At 44.7% G+C, this 27,053-nt stretch overlaps 1 protein-coding gene across 2 annotated transcripts in view; it reads right to left on the minus strand.

The window, feature by feature from the left end:
* Positions 1-27,053, minus strand: part of TTC28 (tetratricopeptide repeat domain 28) — a 724,018-nt gene that overhangs the window by 317,593 nt on the left and 379,372 nt on the right. For both annotated transcript variants that reach the window (XM_055146863.1, XM_055146864.1), the window contains 3 exons: positions 20,831-20,978; positions 8,108-8,380; positions 6,882-7,012 (listed from right to left, as the gene is read on the minus strand). In XM_055146863.1, coding sequence (XP_055002838.1) covers positions 6,882-7,012; positions 8,108-8,380; positions 20,831-20,978 — 552 coding nt within the window. The remainder of the gene's footprint in view (positions 1-6,881; positions 7,013-8,107; positions 8,381-20,830; positions 20,979-27,053) is intronic.

A 27,053-nucleotide genomic window follows, 5' to 3' on the forward strand; every position in this document is an offset into this window, starting at 1 on the left:
GGTGTGATCCAAAAAGCCAAAAAAAAAAAAAAGAAATGAGCAAGGAAGATAGCTCAGCAACACACAAGCCAGGCATGCATGAAAACTGCTGTGATACTCAACACCATCAAAAAAAAAAAGTGGGACAGGGATAGATATTATGTAATGACTCAGTGACCAATACAAAAAGAGGACTTAGCACTTCTTCACATATCTGTACAAAATGAAGAGCTTAGCAAAACACTTGACAGTCATACCATATGACTATCAGGAGGTCTAAAGCAAAATATTAACAACATAAGAGAAGTAGGACACTTTTACATTCTAATCTTCCCATGAGAGAGCATAACAAAACCAAAAACACCAATAACAAAACAATCAGCTCACATGAGCCAGAGTGAGGTTTACTAGGCTTTCACCCTCCAGAAGCTACAGACACTTTCTTCTCCAGTGCCCAAGGGACTGTCTCCAGGACAGGCCACGTGATGAGACATGTGCCAATAAACTGAGTATTACAAGCACATCCAGTTTCTTTCCACATCACAATGCCATAAAGGTAGAAATGAGCTATAAAAAGAAAACTGGGGAGAAATCAAACATCTTAAGACTAAACAGCATGCTACTAAAAAAACTAATGGGTCAATGAGGAAATCAAAGAAGAAATAAGAGTTTCTGGAAACAAATGAGAATCAAGACACAAGGCACCAGAATATATAGGACACAAAGCAAGGTACTGCTAAGAGAGAAGTTCATGGCAATTCAGGCTTATTACATCAGGAAATCAGGAAACATTTCAAATAAGCCATCTAACTCACATCTTAAGGAACTGGAAAAAGAACAAAATGAACCCAAAGTCAGTAATGTAAGGAAATAATAAATTTTAGAGCAGAAATAAGTGAAATGGAAATAAAAGACAATATAAAATGATCAATGAAACCAAGAACTGGGTTTTGGAAAGAAAAAAAAAGACTGACAAACCCTTGGCTAAACTCATGAAGAAAAAAGAAAAATAAAACACTTCAGAAACAACCCTCAGAAATAAAGGAGGAGTTTAGAACAGATACCTCAGAATATAAAAAGGGTCAGAGGATAAGAGATTACCGTTATGTCACCCAGTTGGAGAATTTAGAAGAAATGGATGAATTTTTATTTATTTTATTTTAGTTTTTTGCTATTTGGCTCACACCCAGAGATGCTCAAGGGTTACTCCTGGCTCTACACTCAGGAATTACTCCTGTTAGTGCTTGGGGGACCATATGAAATGCTAGGGATCGAACAGGGGTCGGCAGAGTGCAAGGCAAATGCCCAACCCGATGTACTATTGCTCTGACCCCAAGGATGAATTTTTAGAAACTTAACAACCTCCCAAGTTTTAGTCAGAAGGATACAGAAACCCTGAATAGCTATCTTACAAGGAAATTGGAAAAGTAATCAAAAGTCTACCCATGTTATATACACTATTGATGAGAATGTAAATTGGTGTGACTCCCATTAAAAAAAATGGTTTGGACATTGCTTTAAAAACTGACAACACCAATGGTCTCAGTTTCCCTCCCACCCTTTCTCTCTCCCTCTCTCTCTCTCTCTCTCCCTTCCTCCCTGTCTCTCTCTCTCCCTCTCTCTCTCCCTGTCTCTCTCTCTCCCTTCCTCCCTCTCTCTCTCTCTCCCTGTCTCTCTCTCCCTTCCTCTCTCTCTCTCTCTCTCTCTCTCTCTCTCTCTCTCCCCTTTTGGGCCTTCTGGTTTGCAATACAGATAATGAAAGATTACCAGGTATATCCCTTTACCTATTTTCAACATTCAGTTCCTGTCCAAAATGATCATTTCCAAATATTATTGTCCTATTGGTCCCTTCTATTGCAACTGCCCTTTTCCTTCTTCCCTGCACTCGCCCTGCCACACACCCTTTGGCAAGCATCCAACCATTGACCAGCCTTCACACTGGTGAAGAGATGGGTGTTGAAAAAAAAAAAGAGAAAAAACAAAAACAAACTGAAAACAGAGGCATGAGAGCTAGTACAAGAGGCAGGGTGCTTGCCTTGCATGCAGATGACTTGGGTTTGATCCCTGGTACCCAGAGAGTCTTTCCAGACCCTCAGTGGCAGAAATAAGTCCTGTGAGCCACTGGATGTGGCTCCAGAACAAATCAAGCCCAACTGAACAAACCTAAAAACAGACATACCAGGGGGTCCAGCATTATCTCACCTGGATATTTAACCCAAGTCCTAGTTTTTGGTGGAGGGTCTCGAGAAGTTTATGTATCTATCAAGATGTGTAGTTATACTCTCAACACATAGTGTTATATATACATCAATGGTAAATCAGTGATGTTTTATTTTTTCAAAAAAATTGCAATCAACGAGAACAGTGCAGTCATCAAAAATCGGAAACTCTTTATGATCCAATGATCTAAGTAGTAGATAAATATGGAAAAAAATCCTGAATGAGAGATATGTACCCCCACATTCATCATAGCATCAGTCACATGAACCAATGAACACCAAAAGACCTATCTTCTAGTGACTGGCTAAAGATTATGGGATACACAGAGAGAGAGAGAGAGAGAGAGAGAGAGAGAGAGAGAGAGAGAGAGAGAGAGAGAGAAATGCTATTTTTCTACCTAGAGAGAGATTCTGCTATTTGCAAACACATGGGTGGACCTAGAGGTAAGATAAAGGCCAACACTATGATTTCACTCAAATGGGAAAAATTAAGAAGCAAAACTAGGGGCTGGAGAGATGGCACAAGCGGGCTGGGGGCTTGCCTTGCATGCAGCTGCCCAAATCTGATCCCTGGCACCACATATGGTCCCCAATCCCCATCAGGAGTGATACCTGTATGCAGAGCCAGGAGTAAGCCCTGAGCACAGCTGGGTGTATCCCGACACACGCCCGCCCCCCCAAAAAAAAAAACCAACAAATGAAACAAAATGTCAGAAAACTCTTTGGCAATAGGAACAAAATGCTAGTTACCTGAGAAGAAGGGATGTGGGCAGGTAAATCAGGTAAAAGGGAGAAATTCTAGGGTGAATGAAGGAAGCTAGGCTTTTGGCGGGAACATACATAGTAAATACAGATACTGATTTGTATGCCATGCGCCTGAAATTTACATCACACTCTAAAACAAAATTACATCAATAATTTTAACACACACCGCAGTGCTCTGCACGTTAAGCATTTCACGGGCACACATCATGTTTTACCAAACTGAATCCCCGGAGACTGGCTACCTGAAACTTGGAACCTAAATACAACACATAGTAATGGTAATAGTTCCTTTTAGACATCCTGTAGGTCCCTTTAAGTTCCAAACCAATATTGACTTGTCTTAACTATTGGTGGCTGGTAAAAGGGGTGTGGGAGGAAATATTTCCAGTTAATTGCAGTTAGGCAAGAAGGAGCCCTGAAATAACATAGCCTTAAAAGATAAGAAAAATGGGGACTGGGGAGAGAGAGCTGGATGCCAGGGTTTAATCCCATCACTGTGTGGTCCCCAACCACTCCCTGGAGCACTTGAACTGGAGCCTGAGTACCATCGGGTGGGCCTCCTTGCCAAACAAGGAAATGTTTTTTAGCTATCTAAGAAAACAAAGAGTGGGGGCTGGAGTGACAGTACAGAGGGTAGGGAGTTTGCCTTGCACACGACCGACTGACACAGGTTCAAGCCCCGGTATCCTATATGGTCCCCTGAGCACCTCCAGGAGTAATTTCTGAGTGCAGTCAGGAGTAACCCCTGAGCATCAATGGGTGTGACCCAAAAAGAAAAGAAAAAGGAAGAAAGGAAGGAAGGAAGGAAAGAAGGAAGGGAGGGAAGGAGGGAGGGAGGGAGGGAGGAAGGAAGGAAGGAAGGAAGGAAGGAAGGAAGGAAGGAAGGAAGGAAGGAAGGAAGGAAGGAAGGAAGAAAGAAAAAAGGGAGGAAGGAAGGAAGGAAGGAAGAAAGAAGAGAAAGAAAGAAGAGAAAAAAGAAGAGAAAGAAAGGGAGGAAGAAAGGAAGGAAGAAAGAAAAGAGAGAGAAAGGAAGAAAGGAAGGAAAGAAAGAAAGAAAAAAGAAAGAAAAAAAGAAGAGAGAAAAAGGAAGGAAGGAAGAAAGAAAGAAAAGAGAGAAAGAAAGGAAGGAAGGAAGGAAGGAAGGAAGGAAGGAAGGAAGGAAGGAAGGAAGGAAGGAAGGAAGGAAGGAAGGAAGAAAGAAGAGAAAGAAAAAAGAGAGAAAGAAAAGAAAGAGTGCTCTTTAATTTCAGAAGCAAAGCACCCGAAAAAGATTTACCCTTCGAAGAAAGAAAGTCCAGGTCAGCCCAGAAATCAAAACAGGCTTTGGCAAAACAGAGCAGAAATTTGGGCTACACAGCAAAATGTTCTGAGATAAATGTTCTCTCTCCTATTGCTGACTGGCAGCTGGTTAAGGGAAAGAGCCGAAAGAAGGTTGTAAAAAAAAAAAAATCACAGTTTTGATCATGAGAAACCTTAAGGAGAAAACAAATTAAAACAAATGCCTTCTTCAATGAAGGCGAGGCTGCACATCACTCCTGACGTGTGTGGATATCCTCTCTGTCCCCCCAGAACAGGAGAAGGAAATGAGCTAAAAAGCCAGTCCCGGGCTCTCTCCCTTACGCCCCAGGACGGCTTCACGAGGAGCAGGTGTGCAAATGCTTCCAGTGGCGTAGAGGGGAGGGGATTGCAACCAGCAGCGATTCTAAGACAGGAAAGTTCGGTTCGGGCGAGAGAACTGGTATGAGCACTATCCCGGGGTCTCTTCCACCAAAGATTTGTGTTTCTGCAACTAACCCCATGGTTTCTTAATAACTTCTGCGCAGCAGAGGTTTACAGACAAATCCAGCTAACAGAGGCTACAGGAAACTACACTGTTAAGAAGGAAGATGGACGTTTTTCACTGCTCTGTTTTAAAAACCAAGACAATCCTGTGCCCCCAGCTTCTACAGTATCCAGGGATGTGATTGGGCTAACCTATACATCCCAAAGGCTAGCAAAACAAGAGTCTAAATACAGCTGGTGACTTATGGAGAGTTTCCTGACCCTTCACTAAATGTCCCTAGATTCCTCTGGTGTTTAAACCTGGGACTCATCTTTGGTTTGGGGGTGATGTGGGGTTGCTGGGGATCCAGCCCAGGCCTCCTAGCTGCTGTGAGCCTGCACTCCACCTCGGAGCCCCATCCTTGGACCCTCGTGCCATCAGCACAGCTGCCTCCAGGAGTCTGAGTCCTTTTAGTCTCTTAATATCAAAAAGAAAAAAAAAAATCAGATCACTGGTTGTGAGACTAGTTTGTGAACAGAAATGAGGCAAAGAAGGGGAGAAGAATGTTTCGGTAACTCCTCTGAGAAGAAAATCACCCAAAGTCTATAGCCCTTAAGTGATTTCTTTTCTATCTGGTGCCAGGGATGGAGGCCAGGGCCTCACCCATGGGCAGCAGGTGCCCGACTGGGAAGGGTCTAGTCACACAGCTTTTGAGGGCTCTTTCTCAAACCTCCACCGAGGAGAGAGGTCCCTCCCTGGGAGACTTTAGCTTCCTGGGTGGAACAAACACTTTCTTCGCCCCCCCCCCCCAATTCCTTCCTGGCACCCGACTTCAAGATGCAGACTCATTTAAATAATAGAATTAATTTCTCTAATGTACCACGGTCGAATCCCGCGATGTAAATGTTGCTTCATATATTTCTCAACGCATTGATTGATTCGTAAGTTTATTGTTGCCTCTGCCATTAACTTTCTCTTCCTTATTACTAACAGTATATTATATGCTCCCCTTTGTGGAATTTCGTGCACCGAGCTAGGTGCTTTGCATATATTATTTATAATCCTATCACAAACGGGTTTCAGAAAATAAAATCATCTCTTGGCCTGAATAAGAAAAGAGACGCAAAGAGGAGTTAGTAACTCCAAGTTCCCAGAGCCAGTGAGTGCAGGAGCGGGATGGGGGCTTGGACCTACCTCACCGCCTCACTCCAGACTCCACTCATCCCACTCTAAACGCACTTGCTGATCAAGTCACTTTTTATCCCCCCCTCCATTTTTTAAAATTGAATCACTGTGAGACAGACCCTTACAAAGCTACTCATGATTAAGTTTCAGTCATACAGTGTTCCGATACCCATCCCTCCACCAGTGTACATTTCCAGCACCAGTGTCCTCAGTTTCCCTCCCATAACCCCCCACCCTACCCCTAGCCAGCCTCTATGGTAGGCACCTCTCTCTCTCTCTCTCTCTCTCTCTCTCTCTCTCCCCCTTTGGTCATTGTGGTTTACAATGCAGATTGAGTCAGTCACTTCTGAGACTATTACACTTTGTCTTAAATAAATATCAGGATGATGATATTTAAATAAATATTAGGATGGTCATTATTTATGGGTATGATGCAGGCCCTTCTAACAGACTGAATATGCTTCTTACCATCTGATTGACAGGCCCACAGAGAAACAGCCCGGGGGAGGAGGGCTGCAGTAATAACTCTCCCTTTCAAATGAAGCGTAATGCTTGCTTCTTCCATTTAGAGACTATATCGTTATGATACATGTTGTGGCTGACTTACATCTGTCTACTCCACAGCACTCATGAGAAGAATAACACCACATCTGACCAAGCCATGAGAACCGACTCAAGGACCAGATCTTATTTACCTCCATCTCTCCAGTGCCTGGAAAGGGGGGTAAGACGTCCAGCCTATGATGCTGAGATGAGGTAGAAGCCACGATGGTCAACCTCTAAAAGCAATATTCGAAGGTACCTGGAACTTTGGTAGTGTAGGGGATGGAACCCCAGGGCCTCAGCCATGTGAAGCCTGTGTTATACCTCTGAGTTATATCCCCAGCCCCCGTGAACTATTCTGAGCAGCAAAAAGAGAGTCCATGTTTCAAAACGGGACATTTTCGGTCTTCGAGTAAACAACTTCCTACCTCTCGATCCTTGAGCTTCATGGCAAGCACCAGCTGATGCCTGTGGTTCGTCAGCGCCTCCCGGTAATTTCCCTTGGAGAAGAATGCAGAGCCCAGATTCCCGTGAGCTCGGCATTCTCCTGTCTGGTCACCTGCATCGGAGGAGAAGAAACGTCAAACTTCCTCAGAGGCATGGTGTGACTTATAACTAACTTAAAATGCTGTCTTAATTTCAGAGCCACATGCTTGCAATGCTTGCTTTGCTTTCTCTCGAAGATTCTATGTGGGAAATTAGGTCCTGGAATTTCCATCTCTGGACAACAATGACTTCTGCTGTTAGCGCAGGCAAGTACAGTCAGGGACCCTGGTGTCCGGGAAATGAGATGCTAAAGAAGTTGACACAAACCAGCTGGAGTCATTGCTCTTTCAATGACCTGTGTTCTGAACAATCATTTCCTTGTTGGTTCAGTCATTTGACACCAAACTTCCCATAAAATATATGGAGCTTCTGCTAAGGGGAGATTCACTGTTTCTTGCTGTCATCCCGGGAGCCCTTGGGTCCTTGCCAGGACGGTAATCCCAACCGGAAGCCAGTAACTGCACAGTGACGAGGAGACTTGCTCAGCGTCACACAGCTAGCCAGTGGCACTGTCGGGTTTCTAATGCTCCCATCCCTACATGTGGTGGAACTGGGCTCCACCATCCCCACCTTTGGCCACAGTATTGCAGTTTCCGTGGGCCAAATAATGATGTAGCCAAAGGTAGGTAAATATTAACATTAACATAAAATGTTGGGGCTGAAGCGATAGCACAGCGGTAGGGCGTTTGCCTTGCATGCAGCCAACCCGGGCTCGATTCCCAGCATCCCATATGGTCCCCCAGCACTGACAGGAGTAATTCCTGAGTGCAGAGCCAGGAGTAACCCCTGTGCATCGCCGGGTGTGACCCCCCCCCCAAAAAAAAAAGCCAAAAAAACCCCCATGAAATGTTAAATTCGTGTTAACCATGCTAGTAAACCTATTAGCCCAAGTCTCTGGGGAGGATGATGAATATGTTAGTACCTATCTTTTGGCCTGGGTGCCTTGTACTGTAAAAAAAAAAAAGCCCAAGAGTACTTAGTGCTTGAAAATAGAATGTTCTAGAGGCACACTCACTTTTCACTGCCTACGTTACTCCTGTCAATACCCGTTAAACAGCTTTCTAGCCTCTCCTGTGACGGAAGAAACGAGGGAAAGAAGCGTAGCTACCTAAGGTCTTGGCTACATCCAAGTCCTGCTGCATGTAACCCGTGCTCTTCTCTGTGTTTCCCAGAGACCAGTAAGCGCTGCTCAGGGCGGAGAAGACGGAGCCCCTCAGTTTGAGGCTGCAGGTGCCGATCTTCAGAGCGGCTTCTAGGACAACCACAGAGGCCCCGTGGTGGCCAGCGGTCAGCAGTTCCTGTCCAACCACGGACACGACCACAAAGGGGCTCTTGTCCAGTTTCATTTTCTGAAGCTGCTGGTAAGTGGGTTCGAGGGAGTCTGAGGAAGAAAAAAAAAACAAAGGAAAATAAGAGAATGTGAGGTGACCCACACCACAGTCTTTCCGAGATGCCCTGGTGACTAATGTTAAGCGGACCTTTCTAGAGATGGCAAGCAGTCTTCCACTTTTTCATCCGGCAACTCTTCGCTGTCTACTTACACACCCTGCACCCCTTGCCTACCATTACGCACCCCGCACCCCTCCCTGTCCACTTACGCACCCTGCACCCCTCCCTGTCCACTCATGCACCCTGCACCCCTCCCTGTCCACTCATGCACCCTGCACCCCTCCCTGTCCACTTATGCACCCTGCACCCCTCCCTGTCCACTCATGCACCCTGCACCCCTCCCTGTCCACTTACGCGCCCTGCACCCTCCCTGTCCACTTATGCACCCTGCACCACTCCCTGTCCACTTACACACCCTGCACCCCTCACTGTCCACTTACGCACCCTGCACCCCTCGCTGTCCACTTACGCGCCCTGCACCCCTCCCTGTCCACTCATGCACCCTGCACCCCTCGCTGTCCACTTATGCACCCTGCACCCCTCCCTGTCCACTCACACGATGACTGTACCCCTTACTGTCCATTAGTGGAGATGACTCTGCGTCCCCACTACTACCCCAGTGTGTCCAGTCGCATGGTCGGCGACCCTCCCCCCTCACGCGCACATGCGGCATTCATTCTCTCTTCTGGCCTCTCTCTCTGATCAGGGTTCCCCCTTCCCTGCCTGGCTCTGCTCCCTCTGCCTCTCCCCTCTCTGTGTGCACAGCCTCTCCGCCCCCGTGACCAGAGAGCAACCCCTGCTCCTTCCGTCCACACTAATCTTTGCAGCTGAACTTCGGCGGTGTTTTTTTCTAAGTGTGAACGCAGAGTCTGGTACGTGACTGTTTCAGACCGCTCCACTTGCATTACCATTTCAACTGCGTTCCCGGAGATACAGCTCAAGTGGTAAATTACTGGCAATACGTGTAAGAGGTCTGGACTGGTCCCCAACACTGTATGGTGGCCCACAGGGACCACCGGGCTCCAGAAGTAGAGTGCCCCTGCCCCAAATCAAATAAAGTGACATACTCTCCACGCTAAATCGGAAGACCACTATAGGGCTGTTTACGCCATATATTAGCTCCAAGACAACTGGCACACTGTGGTCACTGAATTTTAATATGCTGTTGCCCTGCAGGTAAAAGTCCCCAACACACCTGGCATGCAGAGCACGTTTCCCAAAGATGTCTGGGCACGGCTGACTAATAAGCTCTGTGACTGTTTTTGCTCTTTTGACATGTCGGAGATCAGTCTCTGAGCCTGGTGCCTGAGAGACCGGGGGGGGGGGGGGGGGGGAGGGGGGGAGGGAGGTGGTTTCCACGGAGCAGAGCTACATTCCCAGCCCTGTTTTGTTTTATTGATTGACTTTTTAAAAGACAATTGCAGGGCTGATGACTGTAATCCTACAATGAGGTGGCACTTATAACACATTTGCTTTTAGCTTTCCTGAAAAATGACTTCACTTTAAGTTGTTCCACTGTTTAAAGAGTGTGGGTGGGGGGGATATCATACACAGAGTGATCCCTTCAAATCATGAATCTCTTGTATAACAGGATGGCACTAAAATGTAGTTTTGTGTGTGTATATGTGGATATATATATACATATATATATATATATATATATATATTATTTATGACTTAGAACCTCAGCTCTCCACTAAGGAAATCTCCTCTGAATCAACATTATCACAGAAACCTAGAAACCTACTATTGCCTGAAGCAATTTTTTCCCTTTAGTCAGATCACTAAACAGAGAACAAAGAACATTTTTACACCTGTCGAGAGGCAAGCGGTAGGGTGTGTAGTCCCAGTAAATGCAGGTAAACCAACAGGGTGAAATGCAAGCAGGAGGACCCAGAAATTGCTAGAAAAGACAGGAACAATACACCAGGTTGAAATCCTGAGTGCAGGATTTTAAGCGGTACACTTGCAGATTGATCTGGAAGCCAGTTAGCATCCCACTAGTTGGAAGCAAAAATAATGGATTTTTAGAATAGAAAAAAAAAACAGCAGATACCCTTATTTTAGAAACGAAGAAGAATGGGGCCACGATCCACAGACTCATTGTCCTTCTCTCTCAGAAGAGAGATTGGTGTTGAAATGTTATATACCTAAAACTCCACTATCAATAAATTTGTAAATACAGTTCTTTAATTTAAAAAATTCCTTAAAAAATTATATTTAATGGGGCTGGAGCGATAGCACAGCGGGTAGGGCATCTGCCTTGCACGCGGCCGACCCGGGTTCGATTCCCAGCATCCCATCTGGTCCCCTGAGCACCGCCAGGAGTAGTTCCTGAGTGCATGAGCCAGGAGTAACCCCTGTGCAACGCCGGGTGTGACCCAAAAAGAAAAAAAACATTTAAAAAACCAAAGAAATGACGAAGAATGCGAGTAAGTAATCCCCCCAACATCTGATGCCCGGGAGGGAGGCCCTGGAGGCTGTGGGTAGCAGGAATCCTAGGCAACGATGTAAATTGCCAGCCAAGGAAACCAGGCAGGGCAGGCTTTAGGTGGAAAAGAAAGGCACTCGGTAGCCACGGAAAAAGTGGGGGACTAGGGGCCACACTCAGAGTCAAAACTACACCCCCAAAGCCTGATTGCGGGGTGGTGAGCTGGATGCCGCAATTAAACCTGGACATCCCGGCCTGCAGTGCAGACTCACTGTGACCTAATGAATCTCCCCTGGGCACAGGAAGTCACCACAGTCACCACTAGCTCTGGCATCCATTCCATGCCACCCTGTCTTGGACCTTTCGCTCCTGAGTCGATGTTGGGAGTCGCAGTCACCGAGGATGGGAAATGAGGATGCTTGATTGTCAGCCTTCACAGAACAAAGCAGGAGGCAGCGGAAAGAAGTGGGGGGATTTCTCAAGTGAGGAGACATCAGACACAGGCACCCCCAAACAATGATGGCCAGCAAAGGTGATCACGCGCTTCAGCTGGTCATTTCTTTTTAACAATAGCAACCAAATGCCGAGGCAGAAAAAAGGAAGTGCTGGGGTCAGAGAGATGGTAGAGTGGGTACGGCACTGACCCAGGCTTGATCCCTGGCACCCTACAACACCACTAGGAGCAGTTCCTGAGTGCAGAGCCGGGAGCGACCCCTGAGTATAGCCAGGCGTGGCCACCAAACAAACAAACAAACAAGCCATCTCATCATGCCTCCAAAACCAGACAACGTAGAAAGAAGAGAGAAAATCGCTAATGTTAGCAGACCAAAGGGGCTATTTGGACAATTCCCCAACACAAAGAACTTGCTGTACAAACGTTCACTACATAAAAATGAAGTTGAAGGAGCAAGAGGTAAGTGATCAAATTTCAATGTTCAGAATATAGGAAAAAATAATATAAATACATGAAAAGATAAAAGACTCAGTGGTGAACTGTAGCATAATGCAGCAGGCCTGAGATTCACAAATTGGCAAAATGGCAAAGTAGATGCAGTGAAAAAAATTTAACGGGTCAAGGAGATGGCTCAGAGAGCTACAGTGTACAGGTTCTCCAGAGCCCTGGGTCAATCCGTGGCACCTCATGGTCCCCCTAATACCCGCGGACCACACCTGGCGTAGCTTCTGAGCACTCCAGAGGTGGCACCAAAACAGAAACCAAAATTGCATGAAGATAAATTGTGACGCATGCTAATATGCAATACATGTCATAAGAGTTTGGGGAAGAAAATAAAGAATAATCAGAAAGCTTAAGGGAAGCCGACTTTGTTTCTGCTTTCAACTTTTTCTTATATATTTTCTTTTTTTTGGTTTATAATACTGTTCGTAATGGCTTCTCATGCAGACATAATTCCAAAACCAGTGTACCCATGCCTCTCCCACAAAGAAAGACAGCCCCCGTCCTCTCACCACCACCCCCCCACAACTTAATTGTGTGGATGAGTTCTCCCATATGGCCTTTGGATCTTTGTTGCTACCTTGAGGTGCAGCTTTAAGTCCCACATATGTGTGAGACTATAGTATCTACTAGGGAAGCTGAATTTGATTTCCTATTAAAAAAAATGGAACTAGAAAAAAATTAGAAAAAATATAAAAATTAAAAAAAAATAGAACCTGTGGGTAAAATGCTTATCTTGCATTCGACTGACTGGAGTTTGATTGCCAACACCACCTATGGTCCTGCTAGCACTGCCAGAAGTGATCCCTGAACAGTCAGGAGTGAGCCCTGAGCACCAACAGTGGCCCCCAAATAAAAACACAAGAGAATGAGGCTTAGGCAAATATTTGCCATTTCCCCCCTAAAAGTGGAGGGTATTTTAGGCAGAAGTTTTGTCCTAAATGAAGGTGTCAAATGATCGAGAATGCTGAATAGGATGAAGATTTATAGAGAAGAACGCTGATGTGTGTGGAATGACAGTTTTGCTGAGCTAAGGATAAAGAGACTTGGATGTTAAATGAACTTTCCTCCCTGTCCACTACAGAGGCAGACTGTGGTGGTGGTTACAGAAAGCCTATAGATGCTGTACGGATACAGTTATGCACATTTACATTAGATATGCATGTAAGTGTACATATGTGCATACCTGATGCCTATGCAGAGAGAGATTCAATATCTAAGCTTTATGTATTCATTCAATGTCTAAATTAAAAAACTTTTAACAGCCAATTTCTCTACTTTTGCCTGTAAGTAAAGTTTCATCAGTCCATGCTTGCTGGTCAGAAGTTCGGGTTGGCAGTTGTGTAAGCTTTTAGGGCATCTATGTGGTAAGAAACATTTTTAATTGAATAGATTTAAATTTGTGGAAGGGTCCCCAAAGCAGCATTTGGAAGCCCTGAAAGCCATCCCCAGTGGTATTCATGCCAGCAGTGCCAGCCCTGATGATTGGATGCTCTGGATGGCAAAGGAAGTTCTACTTATTTTTATCTATTTATTTATTTACTTTGGCTTTTGGGGGTCACACCAGTGATACTCCGGGGTTACTCCTGGTTCTGTACTCAGAAATTACTCCTGGCAGTGCTCGGGGGACCATATGGGATGCCGGAGATCGAACTCAGGTCAGCTGTGTGCAAGGCAGATGCCTTACCCACTGTAGTATCTGTCCGGCCCAAATGCAGTTGTACTTAGACCTAATAGTGCTAGAGACTATCAGCACCGCATTCAGGCAGTGTGTGGGACCACCAGACGCTGGGGCATGATTGGGAGATCAAGCTTGGGCCAGTACGCATCTAATCTTTTGAGCTATCCTCCTGGCCCCAAGTTACATCTTTGGTCATCTATAAACATGAAATGATTTGATGAGATGGGCTCTAAAATCCATCCTGATCCTACTGTTCTCTGGTTCTAATTCCTGTTCTCACGTAATCTGAGTCTACTGGCACAGGGACAGATTCTGCTGTTTTATCAGGCTATGCAGAATGGAATGTTGGCAGCAAAGACCTATTAAGATGTTCTTCTTTCTGGAAACAATGATAATATATGAGACAGCGAATGTCCCATCAAGCCCAGGAGAATGCAGAAGTTCTTTGCAAAACCGATGAAGCCCAGTTATATCTTCTGAAACGTAATCGGCTTAAAGAAATTAGGGTGGGGCAGGGGAGATGGAGCCAAGGGGCTTGGGGATAGACCCCCGCACAGTAAGACCCTCAAGCACCAGGCCTGGAGCAGCTCCCGAGCACGGCCAGAGATGGCCCCAAACTAAAACAAATGAGAAAAAGCACAGTCAGCTAAAAGATACACTTCATTACACACTACTTCATCAGTTCTGAGGTGCATATGTGTCCACATATTAATAGAAACATGATGCTACACAATGGCTTGTTGCTCTATTTCTAAATGGATCGCAATAACCTTTTCCAGCTCACATAAATTAAAAATAAAATGTGTAATAAGAAAGGAGTGTCATCAATTAATCACAGGCATTCTTTTTCCTAGCAATGTCTAAAACAATGACTCAACTTCCAATCCCGAGGGATGGGCCCTGGAATCCTGGAAGAGAAAAAGTGTCTCTACCGGGGGGATGTCTGGGAACGCTTTCCGAAGCGAGAGGCAACGGAGGAGAAAACAGGAGGTGAGAGAGCAGGTGATCCAGCAACTGCAGGTTGTCTGTGACAAGTCTGGCCTTGGAGGTGAGAATGGAAGCGAGGGACGATGATGCTCTCGGACCCTGAGGAGGCGGGCTGCGCTGCTGTATGGCGATGGGGAAAACGAGTAAAAGAACGGCAGGTCGGGGTTTTGAGTTAGAAAGTTTGCGCAAGAGGAAAACAAAGAATGGGCTGGGTGAGCCAGGAGGGAGCCCAGAGAAGCCAATTAGAGGCGAGACGGGATGAAGCCCTGGACTTGCAGTGATGCCAGACAGAGAGCACTCGGTGAATATCAATGTAAGAGTGAAAACTTACTGACTCTTGAGGGATTGCTCTGACTGGCCGTGACCCTGCCTTGTACCAGAGGAAGGGCGCTCTGGGAGCATCTGCGTGAGCAGTCAGAGGAGCACTTGCCTATGGCCCATCAAGAGGTCAGGGAGGGGGCTGGAGCAATAGCACAGCGGGTAGGGCGTTTGCCTTGCACGCGGCCGACCCGGGTTCGATTCCCAGCATCCCATAGGGTCCCCTGAACACCGCCAGGAGTGATTCCTGAGTGCAGAGCCAGGAGTAACCCCTGTGCATCGCCGGGTGTGACCCAAAAACAAAACAAAACAAAAAAAACAAAACCAAGAGGTCAGGGAGCTTCCAGGTCATCTTTACCACACTGTCCTCACCCCCACCCACACCATTCTGCAAAGGTTCCGACTTTTCCCAAAGCCGGTTCAAGCTGGAGCCCTGGCTTTGCATGTGGGGTCCCAAGTTCCATCCCTCGTACCGTGCAGAATGCCGGATATCCCAGACGCGACCCCCGAGTATTGCTCTGGAGTAGCCCCTAAGTGCCAAAGTATATAACCCCAAAGTCACAGCCAAAAACAGTTCAGAGTGACAGAAAATATCATTGTGGTTTTCAAGAAGAGGATTGAGGAGGGAAGGGTAAAATGTTGTTGAATAGATACAGTATTAAATCCTTTTTTTTTTTTTTGTCACACCTGGTGATGCACAGGGGTTACTCCTGACTTTGCACTTAGGAATTACTCCCAGTGGTGCTCGGGGGACCATATGAGATGCTGGGAATCGAACCCTGGTGGGCTGCGTGCAAGGCAAACACCCTACCCGCTGTGTTATTGCTCCAGCCCCTATAGTATTAAACTGAGAAGATAAAAGTTCTGCAGAGGAATAGTTGTGTTGGTCTAACGCATTACTGATGTAGTTAAGGTCACTGATTTCCACAACTAATCACAGATAGAAAAGTCAGTTTTAGGTTACATACATTTTACCACGAAGGGGTGGGGGCAGGGAGCATCTTCTATGTCCTATTCAAAAGAAATCAACCTATTTTGGGACTGGCGGTGGAGCTCAGCTGGGGCGTGCTGGTCTCACACGTGTGTGACCTGGGTCTGCTGCCTAGCACAGCAAAACAAACACAAACAGTTTCCCCCCCAAAATTCAGAATAAAAAGTGACAGCTTTGCACTTGATCCAAGCCACTTCGCGTTTTGTTCGTCTGTTTATTTACAGTTACCTCACTCTCCAAGGATTTCAAAGGCCCTCCAGAGGAATGAGATTAAAAACAAGTCAGCGCTGGCCATCCTGCTAGACACAGCTCCTAACGCGGGTGGTGGAGCTCGGCTCCAAAGCGTAAGGCCAAAGGGCAGATTTTAGGGTCCACAGCGCACCCACACACCCTCAGAGAACAACCAGCACCCAGTCCACAGCCCTGCCCACCCTGATCCTCCAAATATCAGAAGCTGGGTGTGACTGAATTCCCTTTACTTGGTTTTGTCTTGGGGGGTCACACTGGGTGGTGCTCAGGGATCACTCCTGGCGGGCTCAGGGGACCAGCTGGGGTGCTGGGGATCGAACCTGGGTCCTCTAAGTCCACGGCAAATGCCCTACATGCTGGACTATCATTCTGGCCCCGGATCTGCTTCTTTTTGACAGGTCAGGGACAGAGATGCAGAGACAGGATGCCTGGAGCCCCTTCTCCCCCTTTCACGTTGGGGAGCAAAAGTTATTCTCACACAATAGGCCAAAAAGACAAGTCTTCGGTGAAAAGTGATTGATGCCTAATAGAGACTCGAGAAGCAGCTCAACATGGAATCAAGAAAAGAGGGGCTGGAGCGATAGCATAGCAAGTAGGGGGTTCGCCTTGCACGTGGCCAACCAGGGTTCGATCCCCGGCATCCCATATGGTCCCCCAAGCACCGCCAGGAGTAATTCCTGAGTGCAGAGCCAGGAGTAACCCCTGAGCATCACTGGGTATGATCCAAAAATGCAAAAAAAAAAAAAAGGAGATTGACGGCAGCATCCCTCGGCAAGGGAGGTGGACCAGCTGCCTGCCCCGGCCCTGCGCGCCCGCCCGCCTGCCCGCACACGCCGCGGTGGGTGGAAACCCCGGCAGGTGATGTCCCGTAAATGTAATCGTCTTTAGATTACTGAATTAACAGGAAGAGAGAGGATATACACAAGAGAGCCCTCAGCGAGAAGCTGCCTGGCACCTTTAGAGGAACAAATAAAGGTAAACTCAATCTCACTCTGTAATTATTAAATCTGGGGCTGGCAGCGGTGCTAAGCTATAACATCCACATTTGCATAATAGGATACAAAGAGCCGAAATGGCTGGAAGACGATCTTCAAAGGAGAAATGGAACATCCGAGAAAGGTAACCGGAGAAGTCGTGAAAAGAAGGGTCCCTTTCACAGTTAACACTGTGTTCATTAGTGACATAAGGGAAATACATTCTATAAAATGATTTGCACGCGTGCACAAGTGTGTAAGTGCACACACGCACATTTAAGAGGGGTGGCAGTTCAACTGATATCTGGTGAAACCATAAAATAAAACAGATTTAACAGCAACCTACGCAGCAACAGTAATTAAAATGAATAGATAAGGGGGCAGAGTTATTTTCAAGTAGATAAACATATCATGTTCATTCAGGAATGAGAATATATTGATATAGGCTGACCCTACTTTTTATGGTGTATTGTGGGGCCACACCCAGCTGTGCTAGGGCTGACTCCTTGTTCTGTGCTCAGGGATCATTCCTGGCAGATTCAGGGGACCATATGGGGCACCAGAGATAGAACCTGGGTCAGCCACGTGCAAGGCAAGTATCCTATCTGCTGTTCTATGGCTCCAGCCCCTGACTCTACTTTTACAAAATAAAAAAAAAAAAAGAAAGATTGAAACTTCTAGAAAAGGTCAGCCAAGAGAAATGCTGGGTGCCTCCTGGGAACTCGGTTTGCTTCCAGAAGCAGAGAGACGTGGGGAACTACAAAGTGAGAACAAGTGACCCAGCACATGAGACCTCCATGTAAGGAGACCCAGCCTGAGAAGCCAGACACGGTATAATGACACACTCACTGGTGTGTAATACCAGAGGGCTAATCCCAGAGTTAAGGCACAGGCTTTGCCCGTGCCCAGTTCTGGCTCAATCCCCAGTGCCACATGATGCTCCAGTACCGCAGGTCTTGGAGGACCCTGGAGCATGCTGGGTAGCCTGGGATTACCTGGCACCGCTTAGGTACACAGCGTCACATGCTCAGGGGCTGGAATTAAACCAGCAGCCTGATTGGCCAAGCATCACTGGGAATGATCCTAGGGCCTCCTGGAAGTCAACTCCCCCTCCAAAAATGGGACAGTAGGGACCAGACATGGCGTTTACTAGTAGCAGGCATGTTTCTCACATGTATGGGGGCCTGGGTTGAATCCCTGGCAACACACACACACACACACACACACACACACACACACACACACCCCAAATGATAACAGAATTTCTGAATTACAACCACAGGACCAGAGAGGTCAGTAAGGTATAGGAGGATTGATACATAAACTTTCTATAAAACAATGTTGATAAAGAAAACCCCACCTGGAATAAAAACAGAGGTAAAGGCAATGCTCAAAATATATGAGATGAATTAAATTGCCTTCAGGAGAGGAAACAAAAAATAATGGACGCACTCTAGCCCCCTATAAGAGACAGCTTTCTCCATGGTTGGCCTCGGGTCACTCTTTATAAGAAGGGGAAGAACATGGCATGGAAACCCGAAGAGAGACGGCAGCACTGGGCTATTTCTCACCATGCAGGGGAGATTTCCTTAACATGTCTCTAAGCAAACTGCTTTAAAGGCAAAATGATACATGGGATTCTGCTGATCTCAACACATTCCCTCCAATATTCTAAGACAACAGCAGAAATACCTGAAATGAAGAAGGGGTATCGTGAACTGAATTAAAAACAAAACAAAACAAACAAACAAAAAAAACGTTCCGTGTGAGTTGCTTGTAGAGGGATGTAGGGAGAAACAAGAAAATATTGGAAAAGTGGAAGAGAGAGACAGATTGATTTTGTTGTTGTTGTTGTTGTCCATTTTTCCCCTCAAGCCCTGGAGCTCCAAGCGCATCTGCTCTAAGTCAGAGTTTATTAACAGCAGACCCCCAGCGGGAGAAACCATTAGGTTTCCTCTAGCAAAGACTCCGCTTTGTATGGGGCTGTAAAATCAAATGAAGAGAGCTTTTCTTGCCACTTTTGTTCTAAAACAAGAAACCTTCCTCTCTCAGGAAAATATTTTCATAGTTATGAATTGCCCAGAGGCCAAATGAGTGTCATATAGATCATCAGACTTTTACTTAGCATATATTTTGAGCCAAATGCAGCACGAGCCAGTCTATTAAAACTATCTAACGTGAAAAATATCTTCAAATGTAGAGAAAATAACGCATGATACTGCCATCAAAATGTTAAGGCTCATTCAAAAAAAAAAATAGAACATTTAGAAACAAAAGTAAATTCTGTTGGACTCAATCTAATTGATATGTTAGGATATTTAATATGTAAAAGTATGTTTATTATTTGCCACCAATTTCCTTATTGCCAACGTCACTTCACAGAGTGGACCACTAGTAGACACTTCTGGTCTAATCTTAAGGGCTCATTCCTCAAACACCGACGTTCCTCCAAGGGAAAGCGATATTTGGAGGGCCTTCCTTACAACTCCAATCTTCACAGTACTATTTTTCAATTCATTTTTTTAGAGTATTCATCAGTATAAAATATAATAACAGGAGAAGCGCATGTAAAATAGTGTCAGTCTGCTTTTTGCTCTTTCCTTTTGACAAATTAAATGCACGTCTGAAAAATGTGAGACAAGGCACACAGTGAGATACAACTTTACTCTTAATATTAGCTGGCTGGAGAGATAGTACAGGGAGAAAGGTGTTTACCTTGCATGCAGTCAACCCGAGTTTGATCCCAACCACCACCACACGATCCCCCAACCAGAACGAGGAAAAGGCCCCTGAGGACTGCAGCCCCTGCCACCCCACCCTTCACCAAGAAAGAAATATTAGAATGCTTAATGTCCTCTCTTTTTTGATTTTCTTTCTAGATAGCATAGCAATCTAAAGAAAGGAATTTACTACAAAAGGTGCTATGACTCAGACTTACACAATCTCACAATGGCAAAAAGTGTCAGGATTCTTTTTTTTTCTTTTTTAACTTTTTGGGTCACACCCGGAGATGCACAGGGGTTACTCCTGGCTCATGCACTCAGGAATTACTTCCGGTGGTGCTCCAGGAACCATATGGGATGCTGGGAATCGAACTCGGGTTGGCCACGTGCAAGGCAAACGCCCTACCCACTGTGCTATTGCTCCAGCCCCAAAAAGTGTCAGGATTCTTTAGTCTGCAAATCTAGAGAAGGCAATTAATTTACCCATTGTCTAATAGCTAACTAATGAAAAACTAAAACATATATTAAATATATACATAAAACTAAATATGTATGTATACACATATGTACATATACATATATGAACAACAAAATGATAGTTGTTATATATATTATATACATAGCACTGTAGCATTGTCATTCTGTTGTTCATCGATTTGCTGGAGCGGGCACCAGTAGTGTCTCCATTGTGAGACTTGTTGGTACTGTTTTTGGCATATCAAATACGCCACGGGGAGCTTGCCACGCTCTGCTGTGTGGGTGGGATACTCTCAGTAGCTTGCTGGGCTCTCCGAGAGGGACAGAGGAATTGAACCCAGGTCAGCTGCATGCAGGGCAAACGTCCTACCTGCTATACATAATAACCTACACATACTCTTATATAATACATATATATATATGTATATGTATACACACACACACACACACACTTTCTCTCTCTTCCATGCCCTTGGGCCTTACTGCTATCTATTCCTCCCCCAATGGTATCAGTTGTTGAAAGAGATTCTTTATTTTATGTTGCCAAGAATATCAGCCTCTTGCAAATTTGATTTTCGAGCATTCTCATCTAAATTATTGATGGCTGTAAAGGTTCCTCTCTCCCGTGCTGGTCCAAATATTTCATTACTATTTACCTCTCATGGGAGATTTCATGGCCGCTTCTACCATCCCCACGAGAAGCTGAAGACTCTTGGGGTCCTGAGCCAGTCCCGATGCAAAGGCTGCCAGGGCATCGGCGTGACGTCCAAGGTACTGGAGGGCGACGCCCTGTCGGAAGTATGCCTGCAAAGAGAGAGGGACAGCACACGTGTTACTTAGACGCCAGGTGCCAAGGACTCTGGTGACAACTGCTTACCAGGCCACAGAGGTCCACAGATAAATATCTGGTCTTGGCTCAAAACCCTAACATTTTGGTAGTCAAATTTTGTTTCTTCTAGCACTGTAAAAAGTAAGCATCATCTCTGGACTTAGTTACTAAAATACTAAAATACAGAAATCCAAAACCGTGCGGCCACTAGTGCATTCACTCGACCTCATATCTCTTCATTCTCAGCAATGGAAAACAAATTATCAAATGCTTCCTTTTCAGCAGGTCGACTTTAGGGGGGAGAAACTCCAAACAACAATAGTGAGTTTTTTGTTGAAATATTGAATGTAATCAAAGTAAAGTGAAATTTACCAGTTACACAGGCGGGGTGGGGGGCTGGGAAGGTGGGGATAGGGGGGAGGTATACTGTGATTCTTGGTGGTGGAACATGTGCACTGGTGAAGGGATGGGTGTTCGAGCATTGTATAACTGAGACTTAAACCTGAAAGCTTTGTAACTTTCCACATGATGATTCAATAAAAGAATAAATTTAAAAAAAAAGTAAGCATCATACTTATATTGAAAACCTTGATGCCTTTCCACTCACCGAACATCATTCTCCTCACATTTGGTGGCACTAACTAATATAATACTTTTATTGACTTTGGATGATTTAAAAGATATTTTTAATCTCACTTCTAAGAGCATAACTTTCTCACAGGTAGGGATTATGAAATTCCTTTACATCTTACCAAAGTGTCTGGTACAGTACACGACAAGTAAGAGACATGGTAAGTAAGAAGCATTCAAATTGCACTTGTTTTTTAAAAAAATTTCTCCTGGGGAGGGGAAAATATTTTTTCTCCTTTTATATAATAAAAATAAATCAATGAGATTATTAATACAGTATTAATAATGAGTAACGTCGCATGGCACGTTTAGTGAAGTTTTCAGACAGAATTTAAAAGCCGTTACTTGGGTGGTGGGTGAGGTGCGACAACTTGAAAAATACCAACGTGAAAGAGCAGCCCTAAAACATGTAAGGCAGAAAGCAAAGTTTTCACAACAAAAAGAAAATATGTGTGCCATGTTTAGAAACAAAATAAGAACACTGTCTCCATGTTCTTTAATTGGATAAACTTAAAAACTAGCATTACAAGCTGTGATTGCAGGAAAATATTCTTCCTTCCAGCTAGCTGCAGAAAATTAACAAAATATTTAAGTTTTAGAAGGCTTAAGAACATGCAATTTTGCTCAGAGAAGACATACAGATGGCTAATAGACATATGAGAAAAGTGTTCGTCATCACTGAGTATCGGGGAATTGAAAATCAATGAGAAAGACACCAATGACGTGCTACCTCACACCAGGAGGATTGCTTCGCCCCCAGACTCAGGAGCCAACAGTGCTGGCAGAGATGGGGAAGAGGGACCCCTATTCACCACTACCAGAAACGTTGTGTGGTTCAGCGTCTATGGAAAACAGTATGGAAACTTCTCAAAAAAAATTACAAATAGAATTTCTGTAAGGCCCAGTGATTCCATTCCTTAGCAGACAGCCCAAGAACACAAAAACATTAACTTGAAAATACACGTCCCCCACGTTCATCGCAGCACTATTTACAATAATAGCCCAGATCTGCAAACAACCCCAGCGATCAATGACATATGCATGCATAAAGAAGCTGCAGTGTATAGGCACAATGCTGCTGAAAAAATAAAAAGGAAAAAAAGAAAGAAATTTTGAGTTTGGTTTCAACTTGGAAGAAACGAAAATGGTGTCATGTGTAAGGAAAGAAGCCAGATGGAAAAATGCCAAAATCAGATGATCTCACTAAGGTGTGGTATGTGTGTGTGTATATATATATATATGTATATATATATACATATATATATATATCACTGTATCACTGTTATTCCATTGCTCATTGATTTGCTCGAGCGGGCACCAGTAGCGTCTCCATTGTGAGACTTGTTGTTACTGTTTTTGGCATATCAAATATGCCATGGGTAGCCTGTCAGGCTCTGAAGTGATATGTGTGTGTGTATATATATATATCACTGTATCGCTGTCATCCATTGTTCATCAATTTGCTCGAGCAGGTGCCAGTAACATCTCCATTCATCCCTGTCGAGTGCTAGTGTAGTCGATAGTGTATTGGGGGCTCTTTCAGGGTCAGGGGAATGACAACCGCTGTTGTTACTGTTTTTGGCATAGCGAGTATGCCAGGGGTAGCTTGCCAGGCTCATCGGGATACACTCGGTAGCTTGCCGGGCTCTCCGAGAGAGACAGAGGCTTTTGGGCGGCCTCTAATTGCCTTTACAGGTGTTCCAAGGGAATGAATAGTATCCAGTGCAAACAAACCCTTGGATGTTGGCAAAATGACTGAGGTCACCAAGTGGGGCTGCGAGTCAGGAGAGGAGAGGACGAGAGGACAGGGAGGGAGGGTCTTTGGCTTTCTGGTGGAGGGGATGCAGTAACTTTGTACACCCACAGCATAAACATTAACACTCTCATTGACCAGGTCACCATAACAACAATAAAATATCTTCTGCTTTTTTTTTAATTTTGAAAATTTATTTATTTTTAAATTGAATAACCATGAGATACAGTTACAAAGTTGTTCGTGATTGGGTTTTAGTTGTATCATGTTCCAATGTCCCCAGCTTCCCCGTCCACACCCCTACCCCTGCCTGCCTCTATGGCAGTCGCAGTCTCTCTCTCTCTCTCTCTCTCTCTCTCTCTCTCTCTCTCTCTCTCTCTCTCTCTCTCTCTCTCTCTCTCTCTCTCTCACTCTCTCTCCTTTCCCCCCTCTCCTTTTGGGCATTATGGTTAGTAATACAGATGCTGAAAGGTTATCATGGATATCCCTTACCTACTTGCAGTACTCAGTTCTTGTCCAGATTGATCATTTCTAACTATTATTATCATAGTGGTCCCTTCTCTTAAAATGTTTTTTTTTAAAGAAATGAGCAGTTTGTTTTCAAGCATGGAGAGTGAAAACAAGAAAATGAACCAAGTGTTACTAGTGTGTAGCCAGCCAAAGACCTTGTACATGATTAAATAATACATTTTAAAATGACACCATTAATGCATCGATGGCATATATTACAATATCTGCTTCTAAAATATTTGGCCTCCTATCTAAATAAAAGTCCTCTTAGAAAACTACGTGTTTATGACAAATATTTAATCTTTCAGTTCAATATACTTTAGAAGTCCCACATTTTATTCATGGGATCTAAATAAAAATTTCAAGCAACTCCTAAAACTATACTACTCAGTAAACATCATTATCTAACTTTAAATTGCCCATGTATACAGCCAAAGAGCATGAGAGAGCACTCCTCATGTTTACAAAACATATTTACTTACTGGATCTTATTTCCTTTTTATAACTACCCTTTGAGGTAATTTAAGAGAGGCAATACTATTTAGTGTTTCTATTAAGAAACAATCCATAAGCAGAATGAATACTCAGATTATAGACTATTCAAGCTTCTATTAGTTTAAACTACCAGCAGCTGTTAAAACTCAGACCCCAGGAAGACAATAACCTGTGAATGCACTTTCATTACTAATTCATGAGATTACTTCCTTTCACTAAACTCACGTCACTGCTTTAATCTTTAATGTGTTTAGAGCCATTTTTCATTACCCTTCTCATTTCTCATCTTAGGTAATTTCTATAATCAAATAGGCAATATATACTGACATTCCAAGTAAAAAATGACTATATTTTACAGAATTCTAGAAATGCTATGTTAAATCAATATTTTAAGTATATGTGTTTCTAGATAGACATGAAAATACCTGTTAACTGTAGTCATTATTGCAGACAAAAATTTCAGTAGTCATTGACTTCAGTGATGTTAAAACACATAAAAATCATTGTGGCAATCATTTGGCCATAAATGTAATCCAAACCAGTATTCTACATTTTTTTTATTGTTTCAGGGTCATACCTGGCAATGATCAGGGACTGCTCTTTACTACTCTTTCTGGGGTCACTCCTGGCAGTGCTGAACATGGAACCTGCGTCACATGCATGCAACACATGTGCAGTAGCCCACTGAGCTAGTAGCACTATAGCACTGTTATTCCATTGTTCATCGATTTGCTCGAGCGGGCACCAGTAACATCTCTATTGTGAAACTTGTCACTGTTTTTGGCATATCAAATACGCCACGGGTAGTTTGCCAGGCTCTGTCATGAGGGCGGGATACTCTCAGTAGCTTGCCGGGCTCTCGGAGAGGGATGGAGGAATCGAGCCCAGGTCGGCCGCATGCAAGGCAAACGCCCTACCTGCTGTGCTATTGCTCCAGCCCAGGTCACATGCATGCAAAGCATGTGCTGTAGCCCACTGAGCTAGTAATGACTTCTAAATACGACAGGGGCAGGGTCATGGAGGGGGATGAAACAAAAACCTTAAACTAGTCTCAAAGAATTCTGAACAAGGTCTTGCATTTTTAAAGCAAAACTTTTATCATTCTTCACTTCCCTGGAAGGACAACTGATTTCCCCATCTGCCAAAGAAAAATCACTGAAAAGTAGCATTCATCTACTCTTGGAAAGGTAGGAAACGCTTGGTATTAAACGCAAGTGCTGGTATCAAGTCCACACGACAGTTCCGAAATAGTTTGCCTTCCCCATCTGCTTAGGATGCTCGGAGGGAGATGAAGTAAGCTATGACTGGATCATACCACCCATAATCCTGGTTTTTCTTCCTTCAGGAGAAGATTCTAAAAAGAGACACAGGATAAAAGACTCAAAGGTTTCCCTGGTCCTCCCTTTAAGCCATTCTAGAATCCCCAGCCCAGCTCTGAAAAAAATTTCAGTTAAGGGCGAAGGGAGAGTGCAACAGTTCAGGCTCTTGCCTTGCATCGTGGGGGTGGGCCTTGGTTTGACCCCCAGCACTCCATACAGGAACCCAGGCACTGCCAGGAGTGACCCCTGAGCACAGAACCAGGAGTAAGCCCTGAGTACCAATGGGTGTAGTCTCCAAATCAAAAATATTAATTTTTCCACAGTTAAAAGCTTAGAGTTGTATCCCTGTCATGATAGCATAATTAGTCAAACCCTGATAACTCCCTGCTCCAAACTCAGGCAGTGGGGCTCCCCAACTTTCCCCCCCCTGAAATATTCATTGCCTATACAAATAGCTATTCAGTACAAAATAGCTGTCTGTTCTTTTGTGAGAGCTATGTCACTAAGTTAATGATGATAAAAACGAGACTGTGAGTTGTCACCGAATGAAAAGAAATCAGCACAGTGACTGACAATGAGTAAGGACGCAATAAAATTAGCGACGCTCTTATTTAATGGAAAAAAGGGGGATCATAACAAAAACACACAATTGTAGGTTAATGGAACATGAAGAGAGCCCAATCACTATTTTAAATACTTTATTAATCATAACACTGTTATTCAATTCCGATCAGCGTGTTTTATTCACTCTGTCCATAAAAGGCTGTTGCAGCTGGGAAAATCCCAGAGCTGGATACTCTCAAACAAAACCAGACCCCTCGGAGTGGAAGGACTGGCTGGGGGCTGGGGCCCCCCGTCTCACGGGTCCTCTGCCAGCCTCTTCAAAGCCAACAGGGAAACGTGTTCCTGAGATTCTCCCTCCCTTCGAGAAAAAGTCTGATCTTCTATAGTTCATCAATTCTCTCCGACTGGTTCGTTGCTACCCACTTTTGTTTGTTTTGGGTCACATTCAGCTGTGCTGGGGGGCTGATCCCTGACTCTGCACTCAGGGATCCCTCCTGGTGGCCAACCTGGGGGAGGGGATCAAACCCAGGTCAGCTGCAGGCAAGGCAAGCGCCTGACCTGCTGTACTGGTGCCCTGTACACTCCCCCGAACACAGACTTCACCGGAAGCTGCTTCCTGTTTGTAAAGAGCAAACTGGGACCCTCAGAACTGAGCAGAAACAGAAGAAGGTGGCACCTGGGAAACAGAACAGACGATGGGACCCAACCAACTTCAGATAATACAACCCCTGTATTAGGTCTCCCTGCAGCCTACCTCACCCCTACCCAGCCCTCATTCT

This window comes from Sorex araneus, chromosome 9, assembly GCF_027595985.1.
Source record: "Sorex araneus isolate mSorAra2 chromosome 9, mSorAra2.pri, whole genome shotgun sequence".
Taxonomy (NCBI): Eukaryota; Metazoa; Chordata; class Mammalia; order Eulipotyphla; family Soricidae; genus Sorex; species Sorex araneus.